The 24,587-nt window shown below is 41.5% G+C and overlaps 2 protein-coding genes across 4 annotated transcripts; one reads left to right on the top strand and one right to left on the bottom strand.

Annotated features, from left to right (window-relative positions):
- Positions 1-1,806: 1,806 nt before the first annotated feature.
- Positions 1,807-12,431, bottom strand: dnai1.2 (dynein, axonemal, intermediate chain 1, paralog 2; the record flags this gene model as incomplete). Its single annotated transcript, XM_080461109.1, has 20 exons — positions 1,807-1,899; positions 3,015-3,197; positions 4,297-4,396; positions 6,222-6,370; positions 7,433-7,512; positions 7,626-7,707; positions 7,838-7,927; positions 8,401-8,648; positions 8,760-8,803; positions 8,924-9,041; positions 9,139-9,223; positions 9,450-9,578; positions 9,702-9,761; positions 9,906-10,061; positions 10,505-10,560; positions 11,006-11,129; positions 11,393-11,473; positions 11,975-12,070; positions 12,230-12,289; positions 12,408-12,431. 20 exons carry the CDS (start codon positions 12,429-12,431, stop codon positions 1,807-1,809), a joined length of 2,058 nt encoding a protein of 685 aa, XP_080317235.1.
- Positions 12,432-12,995: 564 nt separating this feature from the next.
- fam219aa (family with sequence similarity 219 member Aa) lies at positions 12,996-22,504 on the top strand. Of its 3 annotated transcripts, none has more exons than XM_080460888.1 (6): positions 12,996-13,245; positions 17,534-17,630; positions 18,601-18,694; positions 19,311-19,391; positions 21,180-21,234; positions 21,680-22,504. In XM_080460888.1, the coding sequence occupies exons 1-6, from the start codon at positions 13,186-13,188 to the stop codon at positions 21,836-21,838; spliced, it is 546 nt and encodes a 181-aa protein (XP_080317014.1). In that variant the 5' UTR covers positions 12,996-13,185; the 3' UTR covers positions 21,839-22,504. The 3 variants fall into 3 exon arrangements, with proteins under 3 accessions (XP_080317014.1, XP_080317012.1, XP_080317013.1); XM_080460886.1 differs by having other exon boundaries at positions 13,002-13,245; positions 21,180-21,255; XM_080460887.1 differs by lacking the exon at positions 12,996-13,245 and having other exon boundaries at positions 16,229-17,630.
- Positions 22,505-24,587: the final 2,083 nt, after the last annotated feature.

The raw sequence follows: 24,587 nt of genomic DNA, 5'->3' as shown, positions 1-24,587 counted from the left end.
GTGAGTGTCAGTGGTGAGGGGAATGGTTTGGGTGTAATTACACGGGGCTCCTGCTGCAGACAGAAGGAGGAGGTTGTGCAGGAGAACAAGCAAAGTCGCCTGTCAGGCAAAACAATGACTTCCACCTCGTATCGCAGTGCAGAGTATGGCTAAACAAATTATTTCCGCTGTTCAACAACAGGCCTGGAAACAGAGGCAATCACACTGAGCAGTGATGAAAAGGATCTAAATTAAGACCCATTTAGAACCACAGTGTTTGCTACTAATGGTATACCTGAGTCCAAAGCACATTTACAGTTTTTAAAAGTCCTATGTTCTGTTTGGTGGAGATAAACCCCAGGTGATCATCCTCGGTTCACTGAGAACTGATGAAACCTTCCTCGGGCAAACATATTTTTTTCCATCATGTTAGGATAAGTTTAAGATTATAAATGGACATTTATTCAACTTAACTAAAATAGACTGCATGTTTTTTCCCCCAGGCCGACTGTAACACCGATAAGACCTACTTGGGTTATCTTAGAAGAACTACCTAATGTGAATTAACTAATGTGGTTCCTTGAAGTGAAATCAAAACTAGGTGGCATATAATATGAATTTAGTGACACATTATTCCCATCGACTACTTTTATGACCACATTTTACTGCAGTACAACATTGTATAAGGCATGTAACCAAACTGGTTTTAACATGGTAACACATCATCGCGTTGGTGGCTGCGTTGGTGGCGATTGGCTGCAATGCATTGGTAGCCGTCCTCCTTCTCCTCCTCTGTCTGATCCTCTGCCGAGCCTGCAGGGTCCCTTCCAGCCCAGAGAGGCTGCCGGTGCTGGCGCCGAGCGAGGCAGGAAACCAGCAGACGAAGGAGCACGAGTACTTGTTGACCTCTTGACTGCAAAAGTAAAAGTCAAATGTAACAAGCGTAGGCCTCGGTGCTCCTGCACTGACCGCGAGCAATAATAATGCTCGTCCTTTCTAAGATTTCAAAGTCAATGTTTCATCTTGATGTCACAAGTTGCTGTGACACAGAAAGATAGAGACAGTGAACACAAAGTGAATAATTTATTAATATTAATTTAAATGACAAGGTGGATTAGTCTATAATTGGTCGGTAAAGTAAAAAAAATCTAATTAATTAATTAATTAACAATAATAATGTGATTGGTCAGACTTGGGTCCCCTCTATCCAATCAACAGGTGCTGCAAGTGTGTGTGTGTGTGTGCGTGTGTGTGTGTGTGTGTGTGTGTGTGTGTGTGTGTGTGTGTCACGTTGTTCGACTGCTGTAGTTGTGAACATACTAAAAGTTAAGATGGAGTGGGGTCGCATAGGGGGGGGGGGGGGGGCAAAAAAAAGAACAGCCTAGGGAACCATGACGACTTTAATCCTCCTCTGTGTGTGTGCGGCAGACTCAGCATGGCCTGATTTAGAGAAATGGTTTATATCCGAGTGCGAGGTGAGTTTCCTCAGAGCACTTCAGGGGGGGCTGCAGCGGCAGGAAGGTCCGGTGGAGGCCTTTTACTGGTATATCTCTTCGTCAAACAGTCATAAAAAAAAGTGCTATTTAATATTTTATTAAAACACACATTTTACCAACAGTTATTAACAATATTTTGCAGACTAGAGGTGTAGCATTTATACAATTATGTCATTGCCCCACCTCTCGACCCCCGCGACCCTCTGCGTGACGTCACTTAACAACAACAATGGCGGACTACATGCTCCAGTACTCTCCGTGTCTTCTTCTACGTTTTTACATGCTCTGTGTCTTCTTCTCCCAAAACAGATTGTTTTGGCTCGACAGGGCCTTAGTCCTTGCTCTTCTTCAGCAGACTGAGGAGTTTCTCCATCTTGGCTACTTCCACTTCTGGACCTTCCGACACCTCTTCACCCTTCTTTACCTACACAGAGTGAGACAGATAGACATAGCCAACTGTTTGACCTGGTACTGAATAAGCCCAGAGAGAGGTGAAAAACACAACAAGCATGCACCCAACAAAATAAATGCAATGGATGTAACATCATGGAGCATTATGTCTAGTTGAAAATAACCGCCGTCTAATAAAATTGTCAAATGTCTGATGAAGGGGCCCTGGGAAGAAAAAACGGAAGATAATGTGACAGACAGGAGCTGATCTTCATCAGTTCTATTTGGGAAATTTAACCATAGGAGTGTCGCGTAGGAGGAGCAAACATGTAATTATGCCATCTTTATAATGTACTTCTTTCTGTACTCATACGTAAGAGGGACACGGTGAAAGCCGAAATACAAAAAGATGGTTCATACAAAATGATTGAACTCTCAAATGACAAATGTCTTGCCAACTCCTCCTCTGAAGTTTGGAAAATGTTGTATTAATACTCTGTTTTGAAATGGATACAGCAAAGGAGCTGATCCAGACAGCTGTACTCGGCAGACAAATCTGTCAGTAACATAATATCACTACCATGATACAGCGCTCTTCAAAGCGTCCTCCACAGAACTGCACACAGACCAACACTTCAAATCCATTGGTTAGAAATGTATCACATTTATAAATTCTACGATCTTAAGATATCCACCTGTGTATTTTACTTCTTGCGGGTTAGTTCATCACTTGCGAAAATCCCTGTCATCCTCTAAGAATCAAAACGAAACGTCTAATGAAAACACATCCCTCTTCTTTTGCTGTGAGGCCTAACAATTTGTGCCTGTTTATTTTCTGGCATCCTACACAGATGAAAAAAAAAAAAAATCCGGGTTATTATGTAAGTTATATTCCAGGGAGGGGACACTCATAAAATATTTCATAACATGTTTTTTTTTTCTCCTCAAACAACACAGACTGGAAAGAGAACAGACACATAAACGTGTGCTGTGATGAGCAGGCCAGGTTCTATTTCATGGAGTTGACATCTTACATAATTATAAAAACAGTCAAATGTTTTTTTTCATACTGGCTTGAATCTGGTATAGCATTGGAGTGACTTGCCTCAAATGCAAAACATTTCATTAGCGGCACATTAAGAGTATCACCTTTGGTTTCTTGCGTAGGTTAGGAGAGAGTTTGAGGCTGGTGACAATGCCTCGGTCATCGCCCACTATGATGATCGGATAGATGGGATGAAATTCAATGTGAGTCAGCTTGATCTTCTTGGGCACCACCTGCTGCTGGCAGATGGCTTCATATTTGTTGACGCTGAGGTCAAAGACATGAACCTGAAGAAAAAAGGAGTAACCATTGATGACTTCATCGGTATTTTGACCCTGGTGTCCACTCAGCTGGTGCATTAGGTGGAGTCCTGGCTATGGCTGCACGGGCCCCACGTTTGAACCCAGTTCGCTCATGTAAGTTTCTGGTTTAAAGTCGTTTTTTATATCATGCAAGTTGCAATAACTTACTGTGACAGCCCCTTTAAAGAGAGAGCAGCTGAAAAGACACTTTATTTGGGTTTTGATCAGCTAAATATAGGCGCGTGCCACAACCAAAACATTGCATGACCTCGTAAATTAAAATCAAAAATCAAATTGCACTCGAGCAAAATTAAACATGAATTTATGGTGCAGCTGTTGGACAAGATCATATTAGATTGTGTAGGTGGGAAGGGTGGAAAATATTAAGTGGCATCGGATTCCAGATTTCTGGTGTGAAATAACAGAACAATTGTCATTTTGTTCTTAATCATAGACAAGTGAAATCACTCAGAACACGGTGACTAAATCTTTAATTGTTGCAAGAACTTAAAGCGCAGTAAGTCTCTGTGTGGAAAAGACTGTGATGCAGTGATATTATGTACTGTAAGTACACATCTAATTTTATGTTGAATAAATGAGAAGAGCTCTAATTTGTTTCTAGCCTTCGGGGCCTTTCTTTCTTGCTGGTATTGGCTGAAAACCAGATCAAAAATTTTTTATTTGAATCTTTGATAGCTATTAATCATTATACATAGACCCATAAACTTGATTCCCAGCATACTAAATATGTGTAACAGGTCATAGCTTTTTAACTGCAACCACTATGTTTCACTTACAGAGAGAAACCGTTTATGAAGAAGTTAAAAAGCATCAATAAGAAAAAAAGAATAATAAACATCTCCAAGGCCCTCCTCAGTTATACTGCATTATAATATGTTGTTTCGTCCACCATACTTACAATGCTGCGCAAAGCTTTAAAATAGTATGTAGTAGTAAGTATGTGCAGTATTATGGGATTAAGGGAAATCTTAGCATCCTTGAATCACAGACAGCAATCGCAGCCAGGTAGGAACTGCTGAAGTGTTCACACACAATCTGAGACGGATCTGAGGAAGAGTCTTACCGTTCCATCGGTTGTCACAGCAGCAAAGACAGTGGAGGAGTATGGAGACCAGGCCACGTCTGCAACAGGCTCTTTAGGATCAAAGATCAACACTGGAGTGCTGGAAAAGCACAAAGACATATTAGATCAACAAAGGAACAACAACATGGAACAAATAGAGTCTAAAGTGTGTGTTACATGGTGTCATCTGAAAAACAATACAAACCAGAAACTTGCAACATACATAATATGGGGCTTTATTTTTACAGTCTATCATTTTAATTTTCAGGAATTCAAAATATGATTTGGGTGTTAAATCACATGTTTCCACAGACACAAACCCAGTTCTTGATTGTCATTCATAATGATTGTCATATATAATGATAACATGTCTCGACAGTGTCGCCTCACGAGAGCCAGAAAGAGAAAACTTGGGATGTACACACTGTTCCCTGACATTAATAACTTGTGAAACACCACTGCAAGTAAGCTGAACCGTGTGTGTGTGTGTGTGTGTGTGTGTGTGTGTGTGTGTGTGTGTGTGTGTGTGCGTGTGTGTGCGTGTGTGTGCGTGTGTGCGTGTGTGCGTGTGTGTGTGTGTGTGTGTGTGTGTGTGTGTGTGTGTAAACCACTTCATAGGTTGTAATTTCAGCAGATGACTAACTGGTACAAGAAGGCAATTAGCATTTGCATTGTGTGTATAACTGGTGTTTGATTTACGATGGCCAGAAATAATTACATAACCAACAACCCAGATGGTCTCTGGGGGAAATTTAGCAATTGAAGCGGAGATCGAAACACTGCTCAGAGATCAAACGCTGCTCTCCATCAAGAAAAGCTAATCAAAATGTGATAAATACATTCATAAGAGCGATTTGACAAAAACATTGTTTTAACAATGTTCACACTATGTGAACAACTTCCATCATTAATGATCCAATTTTGAAGGACTTAAACAACCGAGCGGTTGTAGACGAGATCTGCATAAAGTCCATTTATAATTTTTATCACTCCACCACCTTTCACCAACACACTATACTCATAACATGTGTAAACTGATGTGGAGTACTTGTAAACCAACTAGAATGTGCAATTAAATCCGGCTAAAATTTTTGCCATTATTTTCAGCCACCTGCCCCATCGATTGTGCAGCTCTGCCTATTTGATAAATAGCATGCAGGTTTGTGTAGACCCTCCCCTTCAGTATATTACATTGTGGCAGAGAGGTGAGGCCTCCCACCTGATTCACATCATGTGCGCTGCCTCACCTCTCTGCCACATACATGATGTTATTTTATTTCTCCAAAGGACTGGTACTGTTGTAAACCTATAAAGAGACCTCCTAGGATTCGACAGTCATGTCCAATATTTTCAATAGGCTATGGTACAAAATGTTCATACAGTTTATATGATTCATTGACTCTTTTAATTCCAGCCTTTCTATTCATCCAGAGACTTCTGGCATCTGCCAATTTTATAGGTGACAAAACATTCAAGTTGAGCTTTAAACCATTCAGATTGTGTGGTAAAAAAGTTTGTGACCGTTGTTTGATCACATCTTTCCCTGAAAACAATATGTTCTGTATCTCCAGGGCGTTATAGATCATACTTGAAAACCCTGTCTCTCATAATGGGCAGATGATTACCATCATTATTCAGTCAAGCGGTCTGTGCTGACAAGAGGTGGGAGGCACGGTGGGTTATTCAAATAAGGCTGGAAAGTTGGTTTGGCCAATGATGACTGTAGCAGGTTAATAAAGACTAATATATAGGAATATTATGAAAGTATCACATAAATGGTGACTATCTTGTTTATAGTTCATTGACTGCACATTGATATTTGTTCAGAGTATCAATAGCGTTGATGATGACGATGATGCGATGAGAAAATAATACCGTGTGTTCAACAACAGATGAAAAAAATCTGATGTTTGCTTGACTCTTACTTGATGAGATGATCCCAGACCGCGATAGTCCAGTCTGAACTGCAAGAGAGGAAGACTTCCGGATGAAAGTGGTTCCATTTGACTGCATACACTGACAGGCTGTGGGCACAATAAGTCTCCAAGTACTTGGTCGAGTACAGCTTGGAGCACTGCAAAATAGAGACAGAGGCTCACTCTCGCTGGGGTCCACCCTTTGCCTTCAAAGGAGCAGGACCCATGCAGCTCCACAGCATGTTAATGCAGAACTGCTAACGTCTAACAGTGAGGAGGCCTGAACCCCAGAAGGCCTGAAGTCCTGGACAAACCAGACAACAGAGGCCAGCACCAGCGTCTGGTCTCATCACCAGGGAGGAACAGGACACTGTAACCACAATGTGGCAACTACTGGGCATTAGATGGTTAAATAAGTAGGCTGTGCACAGAACGGTTTGACTTTACTGAAGATGGGCTGATTCGATTATTTGTGATTGAGTTCTACTGATATTTCATGAGACGGATGTAAATTGAATTGGCCCTCGTTTCCTGTTAAACAGGTGATGCCCTGAAATGATCTGATGCATATCAGATCCCACTTTTTTTTGTATTAATATCAAACTATCTTCGATCATTTTTAATCATTATCGATAGCCAAAAAGCTCATAAAATCGATTCACACCACAATAGTGTCCTGGTGTGAGACCAGTGTTCCCAACATGAGTAACATAGTTTCAAAAAACAAAATAATAACCGTTCATCACTTGATGATGCCATAGAACTCTCTCTAGAAAAATAAGCCATCTTTAGGTTGGAAAATGTCTCAACCTATATATCCTAGTTGTATTATGTACAAGTAAGACAACAATGGGGTAAATAAACACATACCTTTTAAAATTTAAAAGACTAAATATTTTCTTGACACTGTTTTATATTGGCACATTGGCAAATTGTTTTCTCAAAAAATCCAGATGATGTGATGACATTGGTAAATATCAATCATAATTGATGTTTTTATAGCTTTGTCCAGTGTATGAAACCCCTGCAGGGTTTTAAAGTTATTAGATCACAAGTTATGGAGGTTTTGTTTTTTTCTCTGCAAACATCTTACAGTCTTCATCCAACGTCTAAATCGCATTATCCAACTCAGAGTGGTAATGGATCCATTCTCATCTACAATTTGTAATCTGAGGACTGATTCAGCACAAAAGCAGCAGAGTGAAATCTTTAATACGCACCTTATGTATTTTCCCCTCCTCAGTGCCAACAAGGAACAGAGAGTCATTCTGTTTATGGAAGTCTAATGACGTCCCACAAGCTGTGCACAGAAAACAACATACACTGAAGCGAGGCCCACATATGTACACACAACAGGCGGATAACAAAATGAACGCAGTATTTTAGTGGAGCAAGTTCTGAGCAAAATGTTACCAGTAAGGTGCTGATGTTGTGGTTTCTCTGAGAATTCCCCATGCAGTGGCAGTGTGATGATGTCTGTAAACGCCAGCTCGTGCTGCAGTCGTGTGTATACACAAAACAAAGTGACATATCACAACGAGCAACAAAGACATAACAACGGTTCACACAAAAAAGCAACACACTAAACACTAAAGAGTCCAAAGGAATAACTTTTCTTATCTCACCTTGAAAAGTGTCCAGGACACAACACGGCCATCAGATGACACGGAGTAGAAATTGTGGTATTTGTCAATATCATCATCTTGCCAGCGCACCTGCATAAATTAGGTGAAATTAGACTTTCAACTCAAAGCTAATTTATCGGAGAGGTCCGTTATTTTCAAGATCGCCGCAGAGATGAAGGACCTTAAGAAGGTGAGGGACTAACTGCTTCAGTCTGAGAAGATCATTAAAAAAAAAAAAAAAAGTAAAAGTGTTGTACTCTACACAATTACAACACATGAAATAAAAACTGCATTGCCCTCATAGTCTCACTTGTACTTGTGAATGTCGAGAACTCTGCATGTTGTGCTCTTGCAACGCTGGGAGGCGGAGGAACTGATTTCCTCATCTTGCTTACCACTTATTTATTGAGGATTAATGTCAACTCAACAAGACTGAATGTGTGTGTCTGTAATGAACAACTCCGGCAAGTTAACTATGATTTTATAAATATGTCGACTTAACATCCCAGCATATAAACATGACAGTGAGCTTTCATCATCCCTGAAGTGTCACCTATCCTCACCTGCCACACTGGGTCAGCGTGCTGGCCCGTCTTGGGTGTGCTCTTGTAAACAGGCTCCAGTCCCTTCTCCTTTAAGTTGTAGACTGCCACACTGCCATCGTAGAAGCCGACAGCCACCAGGTAGGAATGTTGCTTATGGATGTCCAGACAGATCACACTCGAATCAGTGGGGTAGATATACTCTGGGAACGCTGGGTTCTTCAGTGAATAGAAGACCAGCATGCCTTGCCCCTGTTTTAAAAAGTCATCTAGCCAGGAGAAGCCCACAAAACAGAGGATTTTCAATAAAAGATATTGCATATTTGACAGCATTTACTTATCTTCTGAGATGTTGACAGACCATCGTCATTGGTACTTACATGATCCCATTCCTACACCAAACAGATCCTGATACTTATTGTTCCTGTTCGGAACAAATGACTGAATTAATCATCATCCTTTTATAATGACAGAAGAGATACACAATCACTGAAATGCTGCTTGGTTTAGTCCAAAGAAATGTGGTGATGATGAGCCATCCTACCAGCAGAGGGCAGTGACAGCCAGTCCTTTAGCTTTGTCGTATCTGAACTTCCACAGAGGGAGAAGGGTTCCCTTCTGACCTCGAAAGTCATCAGCGGCATCTTCAAAGTATTTAAAATCTGTAACAGATTAAAAAAAGACTGAAATCATATTTCTTTTTACATGAATATTAAAGTGTAATTGATTTATTTGAAACCTAAATTGAACCAAACATACCTTGTGCAATGTCATCAAAAATGTTCTGACTGACCATTCTCTCTAAGATCTTTGCTGCCTTCCCCACTTTTGTGATACCATCGCTCTGACAAAAACAAAACGACATCTTGTGTTGAAATACTTCTGGACAATCGTCTCACATGTTTTATTTTTGATAGCATAAGTTCAGAAAGTGTTCACATAGCTCTGAAAATACATTACATTGTATACATTGACATAAACACCTGTAAATATTTGCTATTATATTATTTTAGATATACCAAAATGATCTCAAATAGAAATAACATACCTGCGGAGCAACTGAATGTTACCTGAGTCTCCAGCAGCGTCATGTTCTTCTTGTTTTTCTCATTATCTTTCTTTGATGGTGCAGTTTTTTGCTTCTCCTTGTTTTTCTCTTGTTTCTGCAGCTCTTCCTGGTAGGCATCATAAATTTCCCACTACAAAGAAGAGTTCAACCATCCTGTGTGAAAAAATCTCTCTCTCTCTCTCTGTATACAGACCAGTGTGAACAAAACTGACATAAACCTTATACAACATATATAAGTAAAGAAATCCAGCACCTGACTTGCAGTAGCTGAGAAATTGCTGCGCAGAGGAGGTTCAGTCTGACTGCATCTTTCCTGCAGGGAAATAAATCAACATGACTGACATTTTCTATGAATTTAATGACACTTTTTTTTTTTTGCACTTTTCAACATCATAATCTTGAGTACATGTTAGAAGTGTCAAATATTTTGCAGAACAGCCACAGTGTGTCTTGCTACCCTCAGTGGATTGTTGAGAGTCTGGGAGGCTCTTTCACTGAAGTTGAACTGGTTAGTGGCTTTCAGCTCCTTCCTGTCAGCTTTGGAGGCAACACTGTCTGGTCGGTCTTCCTCTCCAGCTTCCTCCGCCTCCCCTCCATCCTCAACAGGTGTTACCTATGGACAAACAACAATTTCATTTCATTCCAATTATTTCTACAGTTTAACAAATGCAACCAGGGATTTTGACTTGTGCATGGAATATGTGAATAATGTGAAAAAATAGACACCCAAAAAAGCTTGAAGCTTGTCATATTGGGGTCCAACACCACCACCCAGGGCATCTTAATCTGCACATTTTAACCAAGGATGGCTCAAACACATCTAGGTGCCGCTGACATCATTAGTGAGGAGACTGATCATTGCGGACTAATTTGTGCAAATGTACAGTGAGTGCATCTGCAATGATATACATCCCAACATTATACAAACAATGAAAGGTTTGTGTCTCATGTGCAATGCTTTTTTTTTTACTCCGTAAAGGTTTTGTCAACTATTATTGCAAAAGAGACTTCCAAGCATTAACCAAAATGTAAGTTAAGGAAAAAAAACATTATTACCGGTGTTTCCGTTTTTTCTCCATCAGATCCTGTTTCAGTGTCAGCTGTTGCAGTCTCTGGACCCATCAGAAAAAAATAAAACACATAATCATGACTGGACAAAGCAGAAATATTAAAACATGCCTTTTTTCAATTCAATCCATTCAAACTGAACGTTTTAGAAATGTTTAGTTAAAAGTGACATCTTGTGGCACTAAGCATGTACTACACCATAAAGAAAAAACAACACGGGACTCGGTACAGAGAAATAAATGTGTTTGAAGATAAAATACAGGATCATTTGAACTGTATGGATTAATTTTCACTTCTCCATCCATTATAAATGCTCACCTTTTCCCACTTAACACAGAATATAAAAAGAATATAAACAAAGTATACATATTGCATACACTCTATATAATCCCCACCAATAAATATAGAACACACAAATATAAAGTATATGTATTTATAGTCTGGCTCCCTGTGTCAGTGTGTGTGTATTTTGTGACGGTGATGATTTACCCTCCAGGAGACCCTCCTTGGCTCTTAGTCTACGAGCCTCATCAGAGTCTTGATGCAGAAGGCTGCTCTCTAACACAAAGTGCACAGCCATCTGATCCACAATTGTAGACTTGTAGGATCCTTCCTGAGTAAAAGAAATAACAGAAAGTATAGCAAATGACGCATTAGTTTATTTTGGCTGTGTTTTGACTTTTTTTTTCAAAGGGCACAGATTGAATTCCTTTCTTGTTAACATTGAATGCTGACAATGAGGTATTGCAGTGGGGCAATACTGTTCCTTACTTAATCCCCCCAAAATAAAGACTACAGCATCTGAGCATGGCTTGTACTGCATTGGTACTTGCATCTATTCAGTGTTGACACAAGCAGGTGATGTGATAGCTTTACCTTGAAGCTGTATCGAACAATATTTTGAGGGGCGTGCGGGTTACTTGCAGTTAGGATCCTTGTGAATTCTTCATTTAGCTCCTGGTCATATATTAGAGAGAAAGCAGCAGGGCAACACAAATTAGCACGGATGTGTCAGAGGTGTTAATTACAAATAACATAATAGTTATTGTTGTTGGTGTCCCTCATCCCAGCTCATAAGGGTGAAGGCAGAGTACACCCAGGACAGGTCATCAGTTCAACACAAAGACGCAGACGACCACACACTCGCATTCTCAATGACAGGTGATGTTAAAACACCAAGAAAATTCAAACACATGTTTTGGGACTGTGGGAGGAAACTAAACTGGAGTACCGAGAGAAAATCCACACCTGCAAAGGAATAAGATGCAAATAACACACAGAAAGCTTCTGGTAGCCTAGTGCTTGATTGGAAGCATGTCTCCAATTTGTGATGTACGAACATATGATCATAATATGTAGCATCTAGTTGATACTGCAATCAATCAATAGTCTGATGGCTGGCATCCAGAAGTTAGTGTCCATCGGTAAGTAGTGTGAGGCCAGGTACTGTATACTTACAGCCTCTGTGAGCTCCGCCTGGTCTGGAGGATGAATGAGGCCTCTGCCATGAGTCTCTTCATTTACGTCACCCATATCCAACATCTCTTCTTCATCCTGCAACATCACATAGAGGCAACTTATTTTCAAAGTAATTACAAAAACATATATCATAAAAAAAATGACTGCACATGTGCTCCTTGTATTTCTCCTGCCAACAATCAAATACAAAATATGTTACAAACATATTGATACATTTTGTAGAAAAACACTCACTTTTTTCTTACTTGCGCCTTTGGTAGGCTTCCCAACAGTTACTTTCTGAACGTTTGAACCCTGCATGGAAGCAGTGAGGTCACCACAATATTAACATTTTACATGACGTAAGTTTCTGGAACATCCATTTTCACTTCAGACGTCAGCTAAATGATACTATCTATACTAATATAATTACCTTTTTGGAAGCCACAGCATTCATTTTGAGGATGACAGACATTGCAGGAAATAAAGGTTAAATGCTCCAGCAAACAACTTTCTGAGTGCAAGTCTCTCTTTCTAGAGATACTTAGAAATATGTTTACGGTTTTAAACCGTTCAACAGGACAAATTCTCGGTCGCTCCCGGCTTTTGTGTATCTGTTACCAAGACAACCAGGCGCTCCGGACACACTCAAAAAAAAACATTGTTCCGGTCACATAATTCCAACTTGTAAAGTTTTTTATTTTTTTTTATTTTTATTTTTTTTAGGTTGGACATTTAGGGTCTGAAAGGTACTTACTAATTTCTTCTGGATAACATCGTATTTTAATGTCTGTCATTGTTTTCATGAGGAAAACATGGATTTATTAAAAATAAAATACACACAGATAAACGTGGGATGGCAGTTTAGGAAATGTCACATATATTAAATGTGAATTATGTGCAAACAAGCACGCCCTTGCACGTCAGTGCTTAATTGTTGTCTTCATTGAAACTCGTGAGTCAAACTGTAGTTCCACGCGTTCCGCGCCGCCATTGGTCGGTTCCTTCATGCATATTTTATAGACCCGGAAGTGGGGCGGTGCTGCTGTTTTGCTGTCGAGTCACCTCTGTCAGGATGGAGGAAAACGAACTGCAATCATGGTGATTAACGGAGGATTCCCCACATCCGAGCATCACATAGCGGGATAGCTACGACTAAACTCAACGCTTCATTTCCGACCACTGCGTCGTTTCGCCGCCGCTTTGCCAAGATGATGGAAGAAATCGACAGGTTCCAAGTGCCTCCAGTCAACGGCGAGACGCAGCCTTTGGTGAGAGACGAACACACATCTAATGCAAATCTCTGTGTTTAATGCTAACGGGAACATGTTCCTCCCTCGCCTGGGTGGTTTGCCCGTGACAGCTGTGACACATAATCTGCGTGCCAGCTAGCCGATAGCCCCCGCGCGCGGCTCTGGGACGGACTCGCTCCTCGGGATGGGTGTAAATCCACCATCTACAGATGCAAGGATGGCGACTTTCGCCTTTCCCCACAGAAAAACCTCCACAGATAATACCTGCGGTATACATGCAGTGTCCACTTCTATGTATTACATCATGATTAGACTGCGCACTTTGCTTAGATCGTGATTTTCTTTTTTTAACAGCCACGTCAGTATGCGCTTGTTTACATCAGGAGGTGACATAGCCCACTGTTCCTTTCCTTTTTTTTTTGTGCATTTCGTCATTTGGTGACGTGTTTCTGGGTTCGGGATGGGTGCAGGAGCTGTAAGCCTCAAGGACTGCGTGGATTGGAGCTGTGTCCGAATCACACACTGTACAAAGCCACACTGCAGCTGAGCCGTGACTACAGTGTCAGCTATCAGGCCTGTGAGACTTTCTCCTTCCTCCATGACAAGTTTCAGACCCGTCACTGAAATGTGAATGGAGAAATAGATCAGAAGTGGGTTTCTCTGCTAGATCTGCAAAAGCCACCGATGATTCTCCCTACATTGTATTTTAAAGGGAGCTTTAATTTCAAGCAATGCATTTCTAGCAGCCGGCCTTGTTCTCCAGTCTTCAAACACAGCAGTCTGGAACAGCCGTCCCTTTTTAAGTGTTTGCCTCTGGGGTTTAGGCAAGAAAGCAGAGCAACAAGTCCCAGTGTTCATACCACATCCACGCTTACCAAGCCCCCTTTTTGCCCCTGAAGCTAAACTCAGAAATCACAGACGAACAAGCGTTCATTGGTGGAGAGGGTCTCCCTTTTATAATGCTGCTGAAAGTGCCTTGGCCCATGAAGATTTGATCAGTTCGCTCTCATGTTTCATCCTGTGAGATTTTTATTAATTTATTTAATGCAGAGATGAATCCAATACCAGAGATGCTCAGATCGGGGCTGCAGTCTGTCAGCGGTCAGCTCTTGACCTAAAACTCTGGAAACTAACTAGTTTATTCTTTTTCATCTTCTACTAATAATAGGCCATGCCAATCACTCAACACTGTGGACCTCTCCCAGTGCAATATTTTCCAGGTCAGACTGTCAAAGCAGTCCCTTTTTGTTTGATACCTACATGGTCTGGCCATGTCAGAGTCCCGGTCTCTGTGACACACATGGCTCTGCATTGAAATGCTAATGTGCCTCATTGTGAGTCCCAAACCATGTGATTGCTCCTGGCACCTGTCCCTTTGTTCTGAATTTATTCAACACAAATAAAGCCGCTTTATGTAGAGTTTTGAATTATATTAGTTTTCTGTCAATGTAGCAAGGCGTCATAACTCGTCCCTTTTTTTCCCCTTAGAAATGATGATATGGAGATATTTGTACTATAGTATGAATCTGTTCCTGACAGAGTGCCCTGCAGTAGATCTGGGCTGTGATATACATAGCCTGGTTGGTGCTGTCACGTATAGGTACAGCATTGAACCGTTTTATTGGTCACCTGACTTATCATTCCTCTCTGTGATTGGTCAACAGACAGTCATGATGTATAATCCTACAAATCGCTTGGAGTTTATGTTGTGTCAGCAACCTTGTAGCTCTCCATCATCAGAGCGAGAGAAGGAGGAAAGACTAATGAATCTAATACACAAAGTCGTCATTTTTGTAATGTTTGCCTGTCATTTTGGACTCTACTCTCTGAAAACGTGTTCATCCACAGCACTGGAAGAGGGCAAGCTACTTTCTGGGGGTGCTTGTATCCGAATGGGACAAAACACATAAGGACAATCATACAGTTTTGTTCAGAAGTTCCGTATTTCAAGGTCAGACTGTGGTTAATGTTAGACTGGTTGTACTGAGAATTACACTTAGTCTGCAGAAAAATTAATAAGGATGTATTGTGCAACATCCCCATGAAGGTGTGTGAGCGTGTGTGAGCGTGTGTGAGCGTGTGTGAGCGTGTGTGTGCGTGTGTGAGGCAGGTGTTCATGAATGTGTGTTGAAGGTCAGGGCGACAGGCCATGTTTTACTATCATACATAAAAATCAATGTGTTGCCTCCAGTGTTCAGGATTAGATCTAATCATTTGTAGATAGTTTTCCAGAACATTACTTCAGGACACTGCAGGTTCTTCATGTATATTATACTGAGTTAAGTCATTTTTTTCCTTCTTTTTTTTTTTTATTACCAATACGTTTGTTTGTTCATATTTCAGAGTTTCACACCCCAACCCTCAATTCTTACACCACACATGATTTTTTTTTTTTTCTCATGCCAAATTCTTCAGTGGCGGCCAGACTCATTCATGTTATTAGGTTTACAATCCAATCATTTTTATCCATCATGATTTCTTCTCAGAAATCCTTGGAAAAGGCCCTCCTCCTCTGACCCCCATCATTTCCCTGCAGCTGAGCCCCTGTTCTCGGCTCGGTGTTCAACACTTCAAGTTGGTGTATTTCAGGAAGAGCTTGTGCTTGTTTACCTTGTACTCGCTATCATTAACTGTGTCATCCTATTTTCAAGAAGTGGCAGAAAGTCCTGTCACAAACAGCTTAATATTGAATCCCTTTCATTATTCACTGGAAACTCCACTAAAGGATTTCAAAGGGATTTATTTATTTTTTTCATTTTTTTTTTTGACGGGCTGTGCGACCCCTCTTCATTGCAGCATCTCTCTGTAGTGAGGAAGTGTGAAGGAATAGGGAGAAAAATCTTATGGGTAAGCCTAATGATCTATGGGAGGCGTCTTGTCACAGAACAGAAAGAGTTTGTGCTTGTGACAGCAGGAATACCTCATCTTTGTGCCATTTCACCGGCAACTGCTGCTGTGGATTACGCTCACTCTTACTGCACTTACTAATTATTCCACCAAAGTGAACAACTCTTCATCACCACATGCAGATGAGGTTGTTGATGAAGGTGCAATCCGGGCCATGCTGGTAATTTATCCCAAATTATGTGACTAGTCTTTGCAGTAAAGATACAGTTATTATGCTTGTGAGACAAAATATTAATGACTCGTCAGACTATATCGTTATCACAGTTTTGCTTGTGCATTCAGCAGTCAGTACATGCGTCTAAATACGTTGCGCTTTGCTGTACTGTTTTATCTGGTTTGGTTGTTGGCAGCTTGTTGTTCATTGTGTTACATAAAAATTGGTATGCAAAATAAGCCTTTCACTGTCCCTGCTAAACACTCATGAATCTTTCATCGGGGCCTGTGAGATTGGATAAACTCTGTTGGCCTCATGGGCTTGGCCTAAATTGGTGCAGAATTTCTCAATCATATCATAGAAAGGTGACAATGAAAATGAATGAGGCATATGTGGGCTTGTTGTATCATTCGTTCTTACAAATCTCAAATATAAAACCTTTTTTAAATTAATTTTTAAAACATTATTATGGAATACCGCCATCGTCCTTGCTTGCTTGAGGTGTTTTAGGCATCCAACACAAGCAGACTCTACATTATTTAAACAGATTTATACAATTAGCATACTATATCTGGTGCACAGGCTGACACGCCTTTTTTTTTTTTCCAAGCATTCATACCAGCTATTAAAGTACTCGCAGTATGTTTTTACTGTCACGGCCTACTCTCAGGAGAAAACTCAGTTACTGAAAGCCAAACGCTGGTTAGCCTTCGTTTGTGTGGCCCGTGGAGTCCCTGAGAGTGCAACAAGGGGAGGGCTGTAGGCGCCACATAATGTGGCGCTCTGTCAGTAGAGTGGGCCAAGCGTGGCCCAGCTCGCCTCTCTCAATCTGGGGGGGAAACCGTGGCTCCAACAGCAGCCCCCTCTGTTCTCCCACTGCCTCCTCCCCATGCCATCACCGCTCGCTCACATATGAAAGAGACACAGCCAGCAACACAGGCTCGAACACTCACGCCTATTGATGCAGCCTTTCCGAGCAGCAATAGTAGGCTGGAGGAATCCTGCTTGGCTCATGGATACAAGCGGGTTTTCAAAAGCGAGCCTGCTATTTTTGTTTGCGTTTGTTTGTAGTTAGTGATCGCATAGACTGAGTCCACCTCCATGTACCTCAAGATAATCAGAACTGAATTACGACCACACATCATCCTCTCTGATCATTTGCAATCTATGGGAATATATCAAAGTAACGTCCAGTTAGTTAGCGGCGTTCAAAGCTGGCGTGTTGTACTTTGTCTCTCTTCCCAGGACCCAGCAGCGTCCTCCACCTCCGAAGCAGAGCCCGACACTAAGGGAGAGAGTGTGGCCCTGAACTACAAACCGTCTCCCCTGCAAGTCCAAATAGGTATCAGAACCAGTACAACTCGTTACAAAATGATAACTGTTTACACACTATCCTCAAACTCCAGACAGCAGCAGCAAAGACAACCGCGCATGAAACTCACCACGCATTTCTGTAGTGTGCCTCAAATGAGGCCAGGGGCGGTTAAATAAGCATTTGGTGTCATATGATGGTCATGATGCGTGTTATACGTTGGTGGAACGATCTTTCCATTCATGAGGAGACGTCACAGTACAGTTTTAGTCTGTTTTAGTAGGTGTGATACAGAAATCTCTGTCAACGTATCACATTGATGCAGATGTCCCAAATGATTACATCTGCATCCGTACATTTAGAATCAAAACGTCTGGTATAGACTTTATTTCTCGATTTCTTTTACATTGCAACATTCAGAAGACGTCTGTGTCGCATATTGTATCTCAACCAGACAAGAATTATAGTATTTTATAGTTTTCTCAGCACGCAGAAATGTTGACGCTTCACAAGAAGGCGGAAAACAGTAAAGACTTTTTTCATACAGTCTTTTTTTCTATGTATAAATAAAAACATCACATGATAGTGCATTCACAAGAACACACTGCACACAGTCACGTTGAAAATTGGACTGGGGTTCCCTTAAGCCAGTGGTTCTCAACCGGGGTTCTGAGAACCCCTCCGATGAAGGCACCAGTGATCACAAGGGGCCTGAAGCTTTGCCTGCATCGAGGTTGTCAAAATTCTATCATATAAAACATCATCAAAATAAGAGACTGTAATGAGTGTTGGGAAACTATTTGTTGGTAATTGCTTAGAAACCGCTTTCATTTTCGAGGTTCATGCTTCACGTCACTCAAAACTACCCAACTATCGGACATTCAATTTTCTGTGGTGCTCCTATTCCTTCGGCTAAGTGAAACAAACACAGCAGTTGAGGTAAATGTGTTTAGCCTAATCGTTGGCTTTATTGATGACCTCACTTCCTGTGGTTGCCCAGAGAAACAGAGGGACCTCGCCAGGAAGGGATCGGTGAAGAATGGCACCGTGGGAAGTCCCGTCAATCAACAGCCCAAGAAGAATGCTAGAACAAGGTAGCCGCTTCCACTGACCCTTTGTTTCTCTATTAGTTTGACCACCTCAGTCACAAATGTCAACAATTTGCATTCATTAGCATCACAAGCAATATGTTTTTGCATCCTCTGTTTTCCATGCAGTGCAAAACACCGCGAGCGAGTGAAATGCAAAACACGAGGACAGTGTTCGCTGCCTCTGAAGGCTTTGCTTGCTGCCAGCCTGCAAGGGACACCATCAGACTTCCTAATGTTACACCCCAACACTAACAGCACAGCAGGGCTTCATAGAGACATTATATATATTTGTGCAGTGAAACTGAACTGCTGATAAAAGAGTCGGCATAAACTCTCTGCAACCTGCAGTATTGACAACTGGCTCATCTGCTTAATCCCACTCCATAGTGGATTAGTGGAAATATAAGAAAGACTACCCACTGGTCTGAACCCAGATTCTCTGAGGCAGGAAGATAATCTAGTTGCAGACTGCAGCCTGAAGGCTACAGATTAGCCCCAGTTTCAGGAGAAATGAATGTCATGCGTATAACTAGTGGAATATGTGGTCATGTGCACAGAGATTCTCTAAACGTTTCACTCATAACGTAATGTGTTGTTTCCTTTCTTTGCTGCTCTATAGGTTGGTGGTGCCAAACAAAGGCTACTCCTCCTTAGACCAGAGCCCAGATGAGAAGCCTTTGGTAGCGCTGGACACTGACAGGTGAGTACCCAACACTTTTCCCTTTTTGTCACACTCAAATACGACGGCGAGAACACATTTTTTTAGGAATAGGAAAGTGGCTAACGTGTATTTTTATAGGTCTCACTCACTCTTGTTATCGTGGCTCATTAATCCGTACAGCAACTTGAGAGAGTTGTTCACAGAAGGGATCCTTAAAAGGGGCAAAAGCCCCTCCCAGGGCTCCGGATTAGAGGGATAGCAGGGTGAGGATTTGGAGAGCCAGAATCAGCTCAGAGATAGCACTCGCCTCCGCCCTGAAACAGCAGGCCGGTATTTGTCACAGATGAGGCCCACCCTTTGCCCCCCACCCCCCCACCCCCCCACCCCCCCACCCGTATGTTGCTACATGAGACAAAGCCACTCGTATAAAGCTTACATCATGGAGTGCATCATATACTCTCTCTGAGTAGCTTTGTGACTCAGAGCAACACAGGATCCCCGTTTGTTTGTTGTCCATCTTTTAGATTCATGCGCACAGCGTCCGCACAGTGTCTGTCTGTTCTTTCTGTTCTTTTGCACTGCGAAAAGGCAGATTACTCATTTGAAAGAGAGATGCAATCCACTCTGTTGCCATGCTGCCGATTCTCCTCACACATATCTCAAACATATTCAAGAGCGTGTAAATTGCGATGCATTTCCTGGCACCTCTGTTGATTTAAAGACGTTAATTCCGGTACGGATCAAAACATGTGCGAGTTTAAATTTAATGCAACAGAAAGCAGATTTGTTCTTCACTGGCACACTTTAGGGATTCAAATGTCACTTTTTGACATTCGACAAATCTCTTGTATTTCAATGTTTTGTTTTGTCGGAGTTTACGCGACAGCGGGGGGATGTGCGCCAGAGAACACTACGCTATAAATGTCGACAAAATCGAGAGAACCCGTCATTTGTCCGGACTGACGACGGATCGGGTGCTATTATGAGTGTATCTCAACTATAAAACTACAGATATGGACTATAAAACTAGAATACGGAGTCATGCCACTATGGGTCCGCCACGTTTGTTTACAGGCGCATGAGCAGAAGGAACTATTAACCTCCCAAAAGTTGAAGAAAGGTTTGCAGTGAAACTCATTGTCGTCGTGTAAACTGGGCCGAGTCCTGTAAATCCACTTTCTCTCCAGGAAACATTTGCAGGAGAAAAGACGACACACATGAAGACAGAATATATGATTCACGGAAATGTTCCATGCCTCTAAACAATATCACGCAGGTCTTAGATATGGGTGGGTTTTGAGGTTAATAATACCTCAAATGTTTATTTGTCATGATTGGGCAAAATAACAAAATAATGTCTGTCTGAAGACGCGTGGCTGTATATTTAAAACACAACGTCCATCTGCTGAGTTCACACAGTAGTTTCACTTTATACTTACAAAGTTATAAGCAGTATTTATTCATTTTTTTTTAAAATTTATTTCTTAACCTTTATTCAGCCAAGAAAATGTCACTCATACGAAGAATCTGCATAACTATTAATACTATTATGGAGAGAAAAGTAAGCAAGTTTTGATGTTTTGATCTTTTTTTTTTGGTCTTAAGAAGAATCCGATCGATGAAATATTTAGAGATATTTAATATTTAACCATGATCTGTATGAATGTGCTCAACACATTAAAAGAGACTGAAACATTCCAATTGAAATCTTACTGCTGTAGATTTCACTCTGATGAAAAAAACAAACAAGCAAACAAACAATATAACGGTGCGAGTGTATTGAGCCTCGTCACTCGTGCTTACTTGCTGTTACCTGCTGTCTTACAGTGACGACGACTTCGACATGTCCAGATACTCTTCATCAGGATACTCCTCAGCCGAGGTGAGATGTCTGAGGGACCAGGTATCTATGCACATATTATATTGTTTCACGGCATCATTTGGTGGAACCACAAACATCGCCACGTGATCACCCAGTTTCTTTGTCACGCCAGGTGTTCGTGCACCCATTGGAAAACAAATGTATACCGGCCCTTTCCAACATTCGTCGTCACGATGACTTTTCCATCATTGCTCATTCATGTGTTCCTCTTCATTTCCTCCTCTTTGTTTATAGCTCGTCTTGTGTGTGTGTTTGCGCTTTTCCTCCAGCCATTACCATCACTGACCTGACTCCCACTGCCTTTTGTAAAAAAAATCGTTTAATTTAATTCACAACGTTTTCATGGCAAACACTTTTTTGCGATCGACTCACAAGTTTTATTTTAACGTCAGCCGTTCCATGAGAAAGTTACTCTGCTGACATCTTGTTTGTTTGACTCCCACAGCAGATCAACCAGGACCTGAATATTCAGCTCCTGAAGGACGGGTACCGACTGGACGAGATCCCCGATGATGAGGATCTCGATCTGATTCCTCCTAAAGCCGTCAACCCCACCTGCATGTGCTGCCAGGCTGCTCCCTCCACAGCCTGTCAAATCCAGTAGCACCTCCTCCACTCACCTATCCGACTCCCAAAGTCTCCTGCCTGCTCCTGCACAGAAGCCAACTACTGACCAGAGGGGCAGCAAGCAAGAATAACTGGCATGGGCACAAAGGGGGGGTGGGGGGTTCAGAAAAAGAAAAGAAAAAGCAGAATATGTGCAGTATCTGTGCATGTTCCTCCTATGGCAGGATGTGTGCGTCTTACTTCTGCATCGTTGGTTCAGCAGGGACTAATGGCAGTAACATTACCTCGAAGGAAATCCCATTAATTGAGCTTTTTTCTTTTGTTTGACTTCCATCTCAAGATTTGTCTGGTTTAATGTGGACCCCAACGGATTATGGGACGCCGCGGGAGAAATGCTAACAAACAACGTGAGGCGATTAAATTCCAACAAAGTAAATAAAATACTGAGTTGCTGCCGTCTCACTTATAGCATCCGAGGACTTCATCGCTTCTCTTATGATTGGTGGTCACAGACAACGGACTTGAAGAGGTCGGACTTAAAGTGGCCATTGATTTCTCCTCCTTCCCAACTTCTTTTAGCCAGTCTGCTTGGTCTTCCTGTGTGTGTGTATGTGGAAATGACACGCGTGTGTCCAATTATGCCCTGAAAAATATTGCTAAACCATCAAGCTGCTGACCCGAACGCTTACACTATCCACACGTTAAAAAAAAAAAAAAAAAAAAAAAATAGTAATCCAGATTCTTTGCCCCATCTGTTCCACTGAGATTGTACTGATTGATTTTTGTATTCAGTTAAAATAAGCTGAAAAAATGCATGTTGCCTGTTAACACTGTATCCTGACGACCAGCCTGTGCAGATAAGTCATCAGTTTTAATTGACCCTTATCACATCCACAGTGTGTCGTCTGAAGATCATAAAGTTAGTCATGTTTACCTATGACAGCGGTTTTCAAAGTGTGGGGCAGCCCTCTGCTCGGGGGGGGCGTCGCGGCTGCAGGAAAAATCTGTTGGTAAGGGGAATGCTTTATCCCTGCATGATTTGTTCCTCAAATTAATATTTCATTAAGTAAAGAAAAAAACAGACGGATGACATTGTTCCACTTGTGTCAGTCGCAGATTATCGAGACGGACTTAACAGAGGCTGAAAACCCCGATTCAGCATTTCATTCGGTCTATGGCTCGGTTGGTGCGGCTCATCCTCCTACACTTTGAAGACCCCTGACCTACTGTAGTGTCAGTAGATCTAGAGCACCCATTGTAATGAGGGCTGAGCTGAGCTCACAAGTTCATGTGTGCTTTCTGTGTGTGTGTGTGTGTGTGTGTCCAAGTTAACCTCCTGCAATGAAGGTTGTGAAATAGTTCAAATGCAAGAGAAAATGAATGATTAGATGGGCGGGGGGGAAAAAGATCCCACATACAACGGAAGTTGTGCAGTTTTAGTGATGACTCCTGAAAAATGCCAATGAAAATTTTTATTTTTTTTTTACATTCAAATGGGAAGGTTTTGCTTATTTTTGAGAGATTCTTCCATTTTTTTTTTTTTTTTTTAGAAAGGGAGGTTCAAGTTACTTTCTTTCTTTAAAGGTGAATTTTGGTTATGAGTTTCAGAATGTGTGCACATTCCCCTTCCTGGTTGCATAGTGAATCATTTGTCTGATGTAAGGGAGAAGAACTGCACATGTAGCAACAGACAGCCGTGTATCGTCGGTGCTTTATGCCATTTTGTTGTTTTCCCACTGAGTTCAATAGCATTTCGTTGTCTAGGAGTACTGTATGTGCAATGTTTACTTTTCACATGTATGTTTACATCACTGTAAAGAAGGTTGCTCCGCCGCCACAGATTTGCATTCGTTTGCATGTAAAAGTGCTAAGAACTAATGACGGAGAGCCAGGCCACGGTTTACAACACGAACACTGAAATTCGTGTTCGTGACACGCTGACAAAACAGTTCCTCGTTAAGATGAGTTAAACATTTCTGAGGTATTTTTCTGTCTGTGAGGGTTGGTGGGAGAACCGCAGCATGGAGCAAGTGTTACACAACGGTAGCACCTTTTATTCTGAATATTCTGCGGAGTGAACACAGGGAGCCACAGTGAACATTCTCATTTGATTTCAGTTTGAGCATCTGCGTAGACTCGTGTCCCGGTTTTTACACAACTTCACATTGAGCTGAATGAAACAATTGCTGATTTCCGAGATTTAGCATTTTTTTTTGGAATAGACTTCTGCCTAGTTTAATAGAAACTGCAGCAAAAGTAACTTTGCGGTTGACTACTGGATTTACAGTCAAGAGTTGTTTTTTTTTCTGTTTGTATTATTTTGAGGTATTTACTTATTCATTTTGATCGAGATCTGTACTCATACATGGATGGTCGGGAGAAGAACGTGTGCTCTGAGCAAATGCATTCAGGAATTGTACTGTATGTAAGAGAAAACGACTAAAACCTACTTGGATGGAGGGTTTTTTTTTTTTCTGGTTTAAGTGAACCATCATGAAAAATGTGTGCACCAGTAAGAAAACAATCCAGTTTTCTTCCCCCTGTTGTTTGGCAACGATGTGCCGTTTGTGTAGACAATAAACTATTCTGCATTAGGGAGAACATTACATTACAGCACAGTAGGTAGTTTAAAATGTCACCACCAATGCAGCTACTAGGCCATGTGATTGTTTTGCCTGTAGCCGTATACACTTCACATAAAACAATGAGGGACGGACTGTGGGACTGACTAAGGTGCTGCAATTTTCTATTACCATCACCCCAGTGAATTTGCACACGAGTCATCA

This window comes from Lipophrys pholis (genome assembly GCF_963383615.2).
Source record: "Lipophrys pholis genome assembly, chromosome: 4".
In the NCBI taxonomy this organism is placed as follows: Eukaryota; Metazoa; Chordata; class Actinopteri; order Blenniiformes; family Blenniidae; genus Lipophrys; species Lipophrys pholis.
The sequence above is the reverse complement of the archived record's forward strand: the minus strand, read 5'-3'. Positions and strand labels throughout refer to the sequence as shown.